At 43.6% G+C, this 15,172-nt stretch overlaps 1 protein-coding gene across 6 annotated transcripts in view; it reads left to right on the forward strand.

Moving 5' to 3' along the window:
• Positions 1-15,172, forward strand: part of cadps2 (Ca++-dependent secretion activator 2) — a 300,078-nt gene that overhangs the window by 31,431 nt on the left and 253,475 nt on the right. For all 6 annotated transcript variants that reach the window (XM_061037051.1, XM_061037053.1, XM_061037052.1 and 3 more), the window contains exon 2: positions 12,514-12,627. In XM_061037051.1, the coding sequence (XP_060893034.1) occupies positions 12,514-12,627 (114 nt within the window). The remainder of the gene's footprint in view (positions 1-12,513; positions 12,628-15,172) is intronic.

A 15,172-nucleotide genomic window follows, 5' to 3' on the forward strand; every position in this document is an offset into this window, starting at 1 on the left:
TGCTGAAATTTCCTGTTTCTGTTCTGGGAGATACAATGTATAAATGTGGTAGGTCCTGTGTGTATCAGCAGGACGAGTGATAGTGGAGCTTTTGTGTGTGTGTGTGTGTGTGTGTGTGTGTGTGTGTGTGTGTGTGTGTGTGTGTGTGTGTGTGTGTGTGTGTGTGTGTGTGTGTGTGTGTGTGTGTGTGTGTGTGTGTGTGTGTGTGTGTGTGTGTGTGTGTGTGTGTGTGTGTGTGTGTGTGTGTGTGTGTGTGTGTGTGTGTGTGTGTGTGTCTACAGTTGGTTAACACACGCACCGTCGGAGTGACTGTGAGGGACATAAATTTCTCCTCCTGTCACTTCTGCTGTGCACAAACTATTTCAGTGTGAAGCAAACGTCTCAGAGAGAAAGAAAACAATCAGTCAATTTGTGGAAACGCTCTGACTGCTCACTGCACTGTGTTTGTGTGTGTGTGTGTGTGTGTGTGTGTGTGTGTCTGTGTGTGTGTGTGTGTTGCCTGGAGGATGGAGAGCTGCTGGAGTGGAACCAGTACCTTGGTGACCAGTGTAAAAAAAAAAAAAAAAGTAGAAATAATAATGTGATTATTGAAGGGCTCTGTCTGAAACGTCTGTGATCAGGAATGTTTTTAAGAGAGCGCGGTCACACCTGTACAAACACCTGCTGGAGCTGCAGACAGTGATTAAGGTACTAGAGCTGAGGGATTTTTTTCTGACACTTCAGTTGGGTTTTATTCCTAGAATCGGACAGGAATGTTTCGCTCAATTTGAATTCTTCATTTCCTGATTTATTTGAGGATGTTTAAAATCTGGATCAATAGATAAAGATTCTGTCTCTTATTTCAGCACATTGCAAACCCGGAACCTCTATTTTTTGGCTGAAGAGAGATATAAGAAAGATATCGCCCGATATATTGGTATTTGATTTTTTTTTACTCCCAAATATGGACATCAGTATTGGCCCCACAAATCCTGTATCGGTCGGGGCCTAGACTTTAACTATCCGAATGATTCTAGTGTGTGTGTGCATTTTTGTTTGCTCGACATGGTGAGGCCTTATAACTCCATACCAAACTTCAAAAATCTTTTTTTGTATTCTTTTTAATGATGCTACCGTGTTCTTTTGGTTTCTGAGGTAATGAGAACAACATTAAAACAGGAAGTCAAAAAGGACAAAACCCATAAACATATTTTGGGCGGCTGTGGCTCAGTTGGTAGAGTCGGTCGTCTCTCAACAGGAAGGTCGAGGGTTTGATCCCCAGCTCCTGCAGCCACAAGTCACTACACAGCAGCCTCTACCATCAGTGTGTGAATGTGTGCTCATTGGATTTAAGAGTGTCTCAGCTGGTAAGCGATTAGTGATCAGAATTCAAATGATAAAGCTAATTTGAAAATTAAAATGCATTAACAGAAATTATTTTCTTTTCAGAATATGAGTGTATTATTTGACTCAAAAATAAAATGATGATTCATTTACCTAATTTGAATTTTAGTTTTCAACTTTAAAAATGCACATTCTTTGACTAAATTAAAATGAGGAAGAAAATGACATTTGCTTTATCATTTTCAAAAAATGCCCCGCTAAATCTGTATCATAATTCAAATGAAAAAGCTCATTTTAAAATGAAAATACAGTAACAGAACATGTTTTAATTTTCAGATTATAGGTGCATTATTTGACCTATATTTAAAATGAATATTCAGTCATCCAGTTTGCATTATACTTTTACTCTCTATGTATGCATATTATATGACATCATTCAAATGAAAACTAAAAGGTCTTTGGCTTTTCGTTTTCAAACTTGCCGTGCTAAAAAGTGATCATAATTCAAACCAACTCGAAAACAAATTGGCAAAGTGGATGACGCAGGAAAGTGACGTCGGACTCCAGCTCCCAGGCAGGCGAACGTAATATTTACAGTCTATGAGGCGAGCGGACAGAACGCGCAGTACGATGGGTGGCGGGCTAATTTTCAAATTAGCTTTATCATTTGAATTCTGATCACTAATCGCTTCCATAGTAACAAACTGTTTGTTAGAGAGCATCCAGGCAGAAGTGTCCAACCATGAAAATACAAGGTGATATAATTACCTCCATGTACCCAGGCGCAGAGAGGATAATGTGTCCTGCCTGGACCCTGTGTGTGTGTGTGTGTGTGTGTGTGTGTGTGTGTGTGTGTGTGTGTGTGTGTGTGTGTGTGTGTGTGTGTGTGTGTGTGTGTGTGTGTGTGTGTGTGTGTGTGTGTGTGTGTGTGTGTGTGTGTGTGTGTGTGTGTGTGTGTGTGTGTGTGTGTGTGTGTGTGTGTGTGTGTGTGTGTGTGTGTGTGTGTGTGTGTGTGTGTGTGTGTGTGTGTGTGTGTGTGTGTGTGTGTGTGTGTGTGTGTGTGTGTGTGTGTGTGTGTGTGTGTGTGTGTGTGTGTGTGTGTGTGTGTGTGTGTGTGTGTGTGTGTGTGTGTGTGTGTGTGTGTGTGTGTGTGTGTGTGTGTGTGTGTGTGTGTGTGTGTGTGTGTGTTCATGGTCACAGGGTGTGTTTACAAACCCATTTACCCTCCGACCAATAATCTCAGACGTGTGACAGATTCTTCTCGCTCTCGCCTGGTTTGTGTTTCCTCTCCAGAGCTTCTTCCTGACAGCTTAAAGTGCTGCTGGGAATGAAGAGAAATGTTGCTTTTTCTGTAGAGGCATGATACACACACACACACACACACACACACACACACACACACACACTCCCTTGGAGCATGCTCTGCGTTTATTGATCTGCCATCAGGAGGTTCCTGCAGTTCCCCAAATAAGCCGTTAAGTGTCCTCAATAACCACCAATCATGTCCTCTGTGAGGAGGCAGGGGCACAAATTAAAGCCTTCAAGCATAAACCAAAGCTAATGTGCGCCACATAAGATCGCACACACACATATGAACACACACAAAATGCTGATGAAACTACATCACCTCCCAGTTGATCTCTCCCAGGAAGAGTCTCTGAGTGACCTGGAAGCACCTTCTCCTCACTGAGACTTAATGTTCAGAGCAGGTTTATGTTACATCCACTCGCTGGTAGTTTAACTTTTCACTGTTGTTGTGAAATGTTTAATAACCTGCACCTGAGCTGCTTCTGCAAATACATGAATGCTACTGGACCAGAGGGCATACAAGTTTTTACAAATTGGATGAGCCGCACATTTACTGGTTGTTTGAAATGCAGTAAAAAATTTGAATTCAAATCATGTATCTTAGTCTGGACAATCTGGATGGTCTGATCAGAGGTTAATGCAGCTCTGCATCACAATGCAACAACAAACAACAGTGACATCTGTTACCTGTGACCTGCTCTCTCTCTCTCTCTCTCTCTCTCTCTATCTCTATCTCTCTCTCTCTATCTCTCTCTCTCTCTCTCTCTATCTCTCTCTCTCTCTCTGTCTCGCTCTCTCTGTCTCTCTCTCTATCTCTCTCTCTCTGTCTCTCTATATCTCTCTCTCTCTGTCTCGCTCTCTCTCTGTCTCTCTCTCTCTCTGTCTCGCTCTCTCTGTCTCGCTCTCTCTCTCTCTCTCTCTCTCTCTGTCTCTCTCTCTCGCTCTCTCTCTCTCTGTCTCGCTCTCTCTGTCTCTCTCTCTCTCTCTCTCTGTCTCGCTCTCTCGCTCTCTCTCTCTGTCTCGCGCTCTCTCTCTCTGTCTCGCTCTCTCTCTGTCGCTCTCTCTCTCTGTCTCTCTCTCTCTCTGTCTCGCTCTCTCTTTCTCTCTCTGTCTCGCTCTCTCTCTCTCTCTGTCTTTCTCTTTCAATCTCTCTCTCTCTGTCTCTCTCTCTCTCTGGTCTCCCTCTTTCTCTGCTGCACACCTGAGGAGGTTAATGAGAGTGGCAGAGTGTGCAGAGGCGCTTCCTGGCGCACACACACACACACACACACACACACACACACACACACACACACACACACACACACACACAATCGGCAGCAGACGGAGAGGAGCTTTCTGCTCTCCTTTACTTAGGAATCTTTTTGCTTTTCACCCCAGGCATGTCCAGATTGCTGGGTGTCTGCCGTTGATTGCGGCTGTGTTTTTGGTCTATTTGTTTTCTTTAGATTAGTTCTGTTTTCATTAGGAAGTTTTAGAGGCAGGTACCGAGAGCAACAACCCATTTCGAGGTTGGCTCAGTACCTTCTATCTTTTGTTTTTCTCAGTCGGGGTCTCCAGCCCCTTTGGTTTCATTTGTTTTATTATTTACCTCACCTGCATATGATGGAAGAGGGGAGCGTGCATTTAGCGTGCGCTGTATCTGCAGCGTTTGGCTTGAACACAGTGCTGTCAACAGAGTCTGTATGGAGAAGTTCACAGACTACAGTAGGCTGTGGGATGACGTTATAATCGTTAAGTAACCCATTGTTGATGCAACAAATAGCAGACGAGGTGAAAGTGATTGAAGAGAAGTCTCTAGATCACGTAAGCTCCCGATCATAAAGAGTCCGTTTGGCATCATCCTTACCGCAGCTCTGAACCTTGACATGTGATCAAGAGTAGTGTGCTGTGCAGGATTTTTTCTTCTCATTGTGATGTTAGGTTTTCAAAATGTTCGATGCGTTACACATCACATGTTTTAAAACGATGCAGTCTCTGTTATTTTAACAACCGATCAGAAAGTACTAACATCTGTTATAAGGTCAGATGGAGAGGAATGAAAAAACATGCGGTCAAACTCCTGCACACGGTCAGAAATACACATATATGTCGGCAAAGTTTTGGTTCAGAAAAGTTTCCAAATTTAGACAATATTGGACAACAAAGTGATCCGATATTGGATGCCTATAAAATTCTCTTATTTGATGAGATAAAAATCCAAACGCTGCTGCAATCAGCCGAGGAAGAGAATAAAAATGGTAAGTAGTCTCCTGCAGATGTGAGGCTCTCAGTGCTGCAGAGGAGTGAAAATCTCCCAGCAGCTAATCCTCTCCTCTCGCTGAGAGCAGCGCCGCCTGAACGTTTGGAGACGTTGACCCGCTGACCTCCGAGCGGCTCCATTCGGCCGGTTTGAGTCCAGCGTGCAGAGTGTTGTCCCCCAGTGGAAAGTGACTACTCCACCCTGGATGTTTCCCATCACTGACAAAGCTCTAGTGTGGACCCCCCCCCCACCCCCACCACCGCCCCTCCAGGTTGAAACAATTTCCTGAACAAAGCCGTGGCGATGGGGAGGCACAGGAAGAAATTCAACCGGAACCTGACAGGCGGCTTTTCACAGTCAGATCTCTTCTGCTTGTCGCCCCTCATTTCACAGGCAGGATGCATTTGTAGGAGGAAAGCCATTACTGCTGCATCACCTGGAACAAGATGGTGAGGGAAAAAAAAGAAACAGGCTTCAGAACAAGAAATGATTTAGGTACTTTTCTTTTCAGGGGAATAAAGCACATCATGTCCCCGCGTGTCTGCTCCTAAAAAGATGGATGAGACTGAATCAAAACTACAAATCCAGTTTAGAATTCAAAGATAACCACCTGAGATTCACTCTCTGACAAGTCTGACAACATGTTAGCAAGAACATCAAGTCCCTCGAAGAACGTCTCTCCTTTGTGTTTTAAACAAAGTTGCAGATTGTTATCAGGATGTTTGCTCCTTTTGATTTCTTGTTTACTTAACTTTTGACATTGTTGTGTAGTGAAACCTCCAATAAAATATTCCTTTTTATTTGAGGTAGGGCTGCAGCGTGGTGCATTGGTTAGCGCTGTTGCCTTAATGGTTTGAATCCCCGTCTGACAGGAGCCTCTCTGTGTGGAGTCTGCATGTTCTCCCGGTGAATGTGTGGGTTCTCTCCGTGTACTCCGGCTTCCTCCCACAGTCCAAAGACATGCTCGTTAGCTTAACTGCTGACTCTAGATTGCCCGTAGGAGTGAATGTGAGTGTGGCTGGTTGTCTGTCTCTATATGTCAGCCCTCATGGTGACCAGTCCAGGGTGTAACAGCTGGAATCGGATCTAGCCCCCTTTGACCCTGAATGGGAAAAGCGTTATAGATAATGGATGGATTGTTTTGATGTCATTTTGGAATTGTAGCATGTCTCAGTTTACGACTGCTACAGTAACAAACGTCCCACCAGTATAATGAAATATAAAGGTTTGTCATTCTGGATGTCTTCAGGGTTAAGTTAACATCCAAACTTGGTGCACATTTAGACTGGATAATGTCATGAACTGGCTCAGAGTAAGTGACAAAGAAGGGCTATATTACACATAAAACAAGGCGTAAAGGAAGTTAATTTATTACATAACAAAGGTCAAAAAAATCATAAATATGTAAGTCTGATGAATCAGTCCTGAATGCAGTGTATAGAGGAGTGGAGTGTTGTGAAGTGACAACAAAAGCAAACCAGCTGGTGGAGGCCTGAGAGGAAGGGAAGAGAGAGAGGTCAGATAGAGCGTTCACACTGACAGAAAGCTCCTGAAAAACTCCTGATATTTCCAGGAGGACGCTGTATGTGTGAACGCAAACAGCCATTTTTCACTCTGACTTCACCCAGAGTGTCTCCTGCCAGACTGGTAGTATTGTTTCTGCAGCAAGTCTGAGTGAGCTGATGTGAGAACGCAGCAGGATATCCTCTGGAGAATTCACATCGATCAACTCAGGTGTGAACACTATCCTGATGTCCTTCCCGACTCTTCCTATTGGCTGCTGAGCCGGGAAGTGAAACCAAAACAACCAAACACGGGCAGAGAAGGCAGGACATCACATTAACAAAAACTTTAAAAAGAAGATAACAAGTCTTCTTACAATATCATCTGCTGCTTGATATTTGGTATTGTAAAAGAAGATTGAACAACATACAGTAATGTAGTTAAAGAGAACATTGCTTTGCAGATTTTCAACTTTATCTCCATCTGTGTGTTGATATAATTGGTATAATGTAATAAAATGCCTGAAGGTTTCTGCTGAAGTCCTCTGTGGGGTGCAGCTCCGAGTGTTTCTCTTCCAGCAGCAACGCCGTCTTTTGAAGTTGTTGGTGGCCAGGAAGTTCTGCGGGCTGTTTCAGAGTCTCTTCCCCGGTTACTTATTGAAAACTGGTGAAGAAAAAAATGCATGCTGTGTGTTTTGTGGACTAGGATGCTTTGTGGAGGAGGATAGTTTTTGCTGTTTTTCATATTCTGCCATATTTCTCTAAGCCAGTAGCATCCAGCCAAAGAACGGTTCAGTCCGCTCATACACAATATATATAACAACATGTTCACCTCTGTGCACACACTGATAGATGAAATGCTTCAACTCAATAAATTTGCCATCCGCATTGACTTTACATCGCAACAAAAAGATGCAAACCTATGAAGGCTGTAAAATAGAGAACGTGATTAAAAAATAGAATTCCAGCTTCTTATTTAATGTCTTCTTCACTCTGATGTCCAGGCTTTTTTTGGTTTGATAGTCGTTCCTGAGTTTTGGAGCAATAGCTGAAAAAGCTCGCTCTCCTCTGGTCCTTGTAGTTTTTGGAGTTGTTAAAAGCAACTGTCTCCTCGGTCTCCTCTGGTCCTTGTAGTTTTTGGAGTTGTTAAAAGCAACTGGTCGGCAGATTTGAGACATCCTGTAGGGCTGCAAAAGTCTTGAGATATAGTCAGGTGCTGAGCCATATAGCAAGATCTATTTCCTTCATTGGATAGGACAGCTGAAGAGACACAGAAACTGTTTTTTGAGGAGAGAGTGGGGGGAGATGACATGCAGCAAACTGAATACTGAATCCAAATTTAGACAATATTGGACAACTGAATCTCATTTCATCTAGTTTTATTACATTTTGAACCTCCTGTGTTTCCTCATTTAGAATAAATGATAGCGTCTCCTCAGTACCTGTTCTTATCTAGTTATTTTTACCTTAGTTTTGGGATTGTGGGATAGGGGTGGGGGAGAGAGTCATGTTGTTGCTGTTTGATTTATGTTGATGTAAAGCACTTTGGGATACATTTGTTGTATGCAAAGTGCTATACAAATAAAGTTTGATTGATTGATTGATTGATTGATTGAAAGGGCCGAGGTGGGATTCAAACTCACTATTGAGGACTATTGCCTCTGTTTGAGGGCGTGCAACAAAACCATTCAGCTATCGGCACCCTAACTAAAGAGTAACATTGTAAAATAGATCCTGAAACGACCAGGGAAGCAGTGGAGAGGGGGCAGGGTGGGGAAGCTTTCATGTACCTGTTAAAAGACGAGCAGCAGCATTTTGGAGAGATGAATATAAAAATCTAAAAGTTGGGGTTTGCAGTGTTCCTGTTGTTGTACTTGTTCCAGATTTCCCTCCATCCGTTGCATTCAGCTGGATTTAGTTAGTCGTAATGAACTGTGATTCACATATTCACCCTCTTATGTGGTGGGTGAGTCATTGTGAACGGTTACAACCTGCTGCTTTTCATACATTTCCCCCTCTCCCACTCCTCCTCCTCCCTGTGGTTGAAGGCTGCTTTTAGACCCAGAAAAGGCGAGAGGAGCCCACACAAAAAGCTGCCAGCAGGAGATAAGTCCCAGCTCTGGAAATTGGCACTTTGACTCTCCTTTATTTTTTTCGCTGGCTGTGTTGCAACAAGCGGAAGAATAATGGTTTAATTTCCCCCCCTGACGCCGCCGTCCTTTTGACGCCTCATACATATGCAGCTTCTGGCGACTTACGAAAACTTAAAATTATAATACAATACAATATGTCCGCTGTGGTTCACTGGGCAGAAATCACCAGGACCGCTGACATTTATGGGAATGATTTCTCTTTTTCTCGTCTGAATGCTCGGCTCAGCTGAGAAAGTGTTGGTATTGTTCGAAAATATGCATTTCAAACTGGGTACTTGAACATACTGACTGATAGATGGACAAAAGTGCTTCTAAAATAAATGTCTGATCATTTCATTTTCATATGATTGATTTCAGATGACGTAAAATAATAAAAAAAAAAAACACAAGAAATTTCTAAATATGGAGGCGTATCGAAGGTCTTGTTTCAGCAAACAGTCCAAAAATAAGGTAATCTTCACATCGGAAAAGTACCGTAAAATCCAGAATATAAATCGCACCGGTATATAAGACGCACCCTGTTTTGAAGGTCTCTTAGAGAGAAAAAACGTTTAAACTGTTTTCCTGCGTGACGATTTATATTTATATTGTGTTCTGCGATGTCTACAACGTGCAGTTTCTGTGCAGCTGTGTCGCTCTTTTAGTTCCGTCTGTTTTCACTTTCAGGAGTTTGCGCTCCTACTAGCTACAGTACGGTAGTTGAGCTCTCAGCCTGCAAGGAAAGTTGTGAGGCACAGACTCCTCGCGCTGCCCGACTCCGCTCGTCACTCTTTAACTTTAATATAGGACTCTTTCAATCAAAAGAGCACTCCACAATATTTATTTACGGAACAATATACCACTGTTTCTGTAAATGCATGATTATGACCTCGTGAGAAAGAAAAGATGTGGAAAAAGTTGCGCAGCCAGCCTGGTCTGTGTCGCCATCTTTCCCAGCACAGCGTGCGCTCGGCTTTCAATACACAATGAATGGGGATGTGTTTTTAACATAGACTGTAAGGTTTTTAATCGCATCAGGTTGCAGTGATAGTGGCTGCTGCCCCGCTGTAATGAAGGCGCTTGTTTCAGTATTTTGTACTGGTATATTGGTCACACCGGTGTATAAGACGCAGCCAACTTTTAAGACGAAAAAATAGGTATTAAAAGTGCGTCTTATACACCGGATTTTACGGTAGTTAAAAAAATGGTTTAAAGGCATTAGTAATTTATAGAGTGCATTCCAGTGCAGGTAAGCTCAGTGTGCTTTACAGTAGGGGTAAAACACAACAACAGGGGCGTCTGTAGGCTAGTGGTTAGTGTGCATGCCCCATGTACTGAGACTGTAGGCCTCCAAGCAGGCGGCCCAGGTTTGAATACGACCATTATGATGTGTCCCCAGTCTGTCTACAAGCCCCCCAATGATGAGAAAAGTCCATCCTCTCCGTCTTTTACCTGCTCCACTTTTCAAAAAATTGTGTGCTCAAACAGGCCGTTTGGAGATTTTCCCTTCATGACATCACAAAGGGTAGTAACCCCTCCCCCAGGTGGGTGACACTCCCACAGCTAGGTGTTTGTTCTGCCCTCTGAGTCTGCCTTCTCACCGTAAACAATAGGACATGGAGCGAGAAAGCCAGAGTACACCCAAGCACATTCCAGAGAGGGGGCGTGGTCAGACACAGCTCATTTACATTTAAAGGTACAGACACAGAAACAGCCTGTTCTGAGCAGGGCTGAAATAGAGAGGTTTATAGACATAATCAAATACAGGATCAGAGTGGATTTAGAACAAGAAACTCAACAGACATGTTTTGAGGAGCTCTTAACGTGTTGAAAATGCGTAAAATATGTGACCTTTAAGAGGAGGTGACTGTCTGACATATCAGGGGTCACTCATAGGGGCTGCGCGATTCTATTTGGCTAGAAATAATTGAATAGAAAAGAACACATAGATTTCAACATGCAGTGATTCATACAATCATACCATAGTAGAGTTGTATTTTTGTTTTCCCCTTTTCCTTCCAAGTCTCTACAATCCCATGTGTTCAGGACCCCCACTTTGAAGAACACTGATCTGACCGACTTGAAATATTGAAATTCTATCACTTTTATAAAACATACTCAAATTGCAGCGAATGTCAGCTGCATACACGGCACATTAAACTAAATACGGCATGTTTTATGAGCAGGTCTATGAACACAAACATTTCCAGTTTAGAAGTGTCCCTCCTACCTTCTCAGCATGACTCTATAATCGTCTCTCTTTGTTTTCGCCTTGAAATAGTGAAGTCAGACTCATTGGAGCCGTTTCTTTTTGAGCTCTTGTGTTCATGGATGTCACTGATTTTGTTCATCCCAGGCGTCGAGCTGCTCCCATCCACCCACATGTAAGGAACATTCTTGAATACCATGTTTAGATTCTGCTGAACATTTTGTTATTTCTGTAAATCTTTTTCTGTCTGTTTGTAGTTTATTTGTTGTGCTGTCATGTTGATGATAAACACATTGACTGTTGTAACTCCTCACTGGAGCACTATCAAACCCCTGCAGATGATCCAAAACGCAACAGCGTGACTGGTCTTCATCCTCCCTAAAACAGCGCCTGTCACTCAGCTGTTCATCTGCCTCCACTGGCTCCCAGTTACTGCTCGCATCAAATTTAAGACTCTGCTGCTCGCTTACAAAACAGCCACAGAAACGGCTCCTCCTTACCTAAACTCTCTCATCCAGGTCTACTCTCCCTCCTGCCCACTACGCTCTGCCAATGAAAGGCGTCTGATCCAACCTTCACAACAGGGTCCTAAGAGGCTAACTAGACTCTTCTCCTCTGTCGCCCCCTGGTGGTAGAACGAACTACCAAACTCTATTCGATCTGCAGTCCCTTTGCACCTTTAAGAAAAAGCTAAAGACCCAGCTCTTTATGAACACCTACGACCTTAATGATGATGTTGATATTAAAGATGGTTTTGATGCTGATTAGAACTCTCATGGATGACCCTGATGAAGCCCATGAGCCGAAACGTGTCGGTCTAAATTCTTAATAAAGTTGATCTTCTTACTACAAGTGTTGCTGGAGCATTTTGACCTCTTCTGATTAGAACTCTCAAGAACAGCTGTTGATGTTGTGCACTGCCTCTGATCACTTCCTGTCAGCACCTCCGGTCACTTCCTGTCAGCACCTGTGTGTCCCATCAGACTTAAAGCTGTTAGTTTGCTCTTCCTGACATTGTCTCCTCCTCTCCAGATCCTTGCTTGTGTTGTACACTTACTCTCTGATGTTTGTCGGCTTTGGATAAAAGTATTTGACAAATGAATTGTAGAATCGTAAACAAAGTCAGAAGTATCTTTTTGTACTTCCCAGCGATGGGTCGTCTCTCAACCAAACGGCTCCGACAGTCTACAAGCCAAAGTGTCCTTTGGCCAGACACCCAAGAACATCATGTTGCTCTCGAAGGCAGAGCCGCAGTGTGTGAATGTGAGATTATTACCGTTGAACAGTTGTGCCGCCTCTGCTCTCCGAGTATGAAAGTGTGTTTGAAAGTGACATGTCTCATGACTTTGCAAAGGTTTAGTATGAAATAAAAAAAGGTGATTCGTAAAGTTTTCTTAAGCATCACCGTCAGTCTCCAAACATGTCTGATCTTCTTTACACTCGCACAGATTATCTTCTTCTTCTGTTGTTTTTGGGGACTTCCTCATGAAAGATATTTGTTGGCTAATGTGGCTCCTCTCGTCTCTGTATTGATGACGGTGTCACACTTTAACAATGAGTCTAATCTTGTGCTTTTGTTCTGTTTTTCATCCATCTCGCCCTCCTATCATCTTCTGCTCTTCCTCCCCTTCTGTCTCTAATTTATTACCCCCTCCTCTGCCTTCATCCTCATTTCTCTCACTCCCTCTACTTCGCTTCATTGTCCTCCTCCATCATCTCTCTCTCTCTCTCTCTCTCTCTCTCTCTCTCTCTCTCTCTCTCTCTCTCTCTCTCTCTCGCTCTCTCTCTCGCTCTCAGGTGAACAAGCAGCAGCTTCAGGCGGTGAAAGATCGTTTTCTGGCCTTCCTCAGCGGGGAAACTCAGATTGTGGCGGATGAAGCTTTCTGCAACGCTGTGAGGAGCTACTATGAGGCAAGACAGTTTAATGTCTTCTTTATTCCTTTCTCAGAAAGCAGAAACATCTTTTCTTTCAACCTGTCTGACTTTACCAGTCTAAGAAACAACAAACGACCTGCAGAGTCCCTTTGCACCTTTAAGAAAAAGCTAAAGACCCAGCTCTTTATGAACACCTACCACCTCAATGATGGTGATGATGATGATTGATATCGGCTGCGCTGAGTATTGATATGAGAGTGCAGATTATGTTGTTGTTGGGGAAGGGGGCTGGAGTTCATGTTGGATTGAACTTGTCTTTATAGTGTACCTTTTTAACGACACGGGGAATGGAATGAGAATCACCTTCATTTAATGTAATTTCAAGGGAGTTGGAAACATTTGGTTTCAATGGAAGCCAGTCTGCCACATTTTGTTCAAAGGGGACTCAACTGTGTATTTTTATCACAGTGTAGAAAGGTGTAAATACAATACATAATACATAATAATTCATTAGAAATCCACACTACCCATCTAGTAGGGCTGCTCACAATTATTTGGATAGATATTGAGCACCAATTCATTACAAGTGTTCTCATCTTGAGATGCTTTACAAAGGAGCAGGTAAAACACCTTTCCCTTTGTGAAGAAAGATGGGAGAGGGGAAGATGGGATGTTCCTGTTGTCAGCACTTCCTTGCCGCTGAGGTGGAGGTCGGAGCCGGACGTGCATGAATGATGACGGTGGTGGTTGTGGGGACGACACAGTCCGATGGTGGTGGCTGGGCTTCAGGGACGTCAGGTGGTAGTAGTGCCAGATCACCTCGCTGAAGGATGGGGGATCTCCGTCTACTTGAGAGCCCGGCCTCTGCTGCCCGGACAAGACCTCCTGGGCTTTTAACACACTGACGCCAGCGACAAACAGAAGGGGGACAAGAAAATAATAATTTCTTGCAGCCCTTCGTAAAAGACAGATCTCTGAAAAGGCACAATCCATCCATCCATTTTCTTCCACTTATCCGAGGTCACCCTTATTCTCTCGGTCACTACCCATAGCTCATGACCAAAGGTGAGGGTATGCACCAAGAAAAGCCAAACATTTCACAACTGTGCACTGAGCTCTGGGATCAAGATACCTGAATAGTCTTTTTGGCTCATCTGTGATAAACTCCAACAAGACGTTAAAGACAATTGGATCCGTTGAGGGTTCAACTGGAAGTGACCTCTCCAGTTATCATAAACCATGCTTCATAGTTCAGGCCTCTCTTTCCTCCAGAAACCCCTCTCAACAGATGCACCGAGACAACACAAGAGCTCTTACTATGACACCCTTTGTCCCCTCCAGTGATTTGAAACCAACCTGAGATCACTTCTGGTGTTTCCTGCCTCCGACCTCTTCCGCACCTCTTAAGACAGAGTGGTTTTTGAGCTCTTATGGCACAAAGTAATTAAGTTTAGCGCCAGTGTCAGACTGAAAAAGATTGAAAAATCGATCCACCAATTGTTTTGTTTTTTTCTCTTCTCTGAGGCGTTTTCTTTCCTTTTGGAGCACAGTGCTGCCAATGCGTCGTTCTGTAAGTCCCAATCTGGACTAAAATGTTCTCTTTGATATTTTCTCGAAATACTTTCCCTCCTTTTCCTCGCCGTGTTTCCTAAAATAAGCTCTGTATTTGGATGGAAACCTGTCCTCTGACTCCTCCAGAAACACTGTGACGAACCCTCCCACGTCCACTCAAGCTTCCCTCTCTCCCGTGTTAGAGGAGGACAGCTGCGAGCAGAGATTGCAGTAAATTTCCTCACTCTCTTTATTCCATTTTTACACTCCCAACCCTCTTTTATGTGTTGCTCCTTTTGCCTTCGCCTTTCTCGCTATCTGCCCCTCATCGTTCCCCCTCTCTACGGGAGCTCCCATCATCCGGGGCGAGATGGAGATCTTATCAGCCGCTCGCAGCTTCGTCTCCTTAATCGCCGGCAATTGTGAGACGAGAGGGTGTCACTGAAACTGGCAGCGTTTTTGTCACTGCTGAGGAGCTGACGGGTTGAATGATCAAAGTGAGATGATTGGTCCATCCTCATGAGAGCTGACATTAACACTTCATGTTTCAAATGACTTCTTCAGATGGTGTCAGAGCATAACTACACACACACACACACACACACACACACACACACACACACACACACACACACACACACACACACACACAGGGTAATAACAACGACTGGGATTTGTGCTTTTCTTTTCATTCATGGGTGAAAATGGCAGATGTTCCACATGAGGAAAGCGGTTGTCAGAGCAGAAACACAAGCTGATCTATTTTCTGCATCTCATCGTGCTGCAACCCTGAATCATTCCTGGGAGACGACGTGTTGACTGGCGAGGAGAATACTGAGTGTGAGTGCGCTTAAAACAAATACTGCGGGAAAAATAACAAGTACCCCGGTGTAAATAATCATGGTGTTCTTACGAGGAAGCTGGGAGAATATTCTGGGATTCATTCATTCATACAAAGAGTATGTTCAGTAGTGTTTCCGAGGGCATAATTACCCCCATACAGAATAAAGTGTGCATGTGCAGATCAAAA

This window comes from Labrus mixtus, chromosome 4, assembly GCF_963584025.1.
Source record: "Labrus mixtus chromosome 4, fLabMix1.1, whole genome shotgun sequence".
Classification (NCBI taxonomy): Eukaryota; Metazoa; Chordata; class Actinopteri; order Labriformes; family Labridae; genus Labrus; species Labrus mixtus.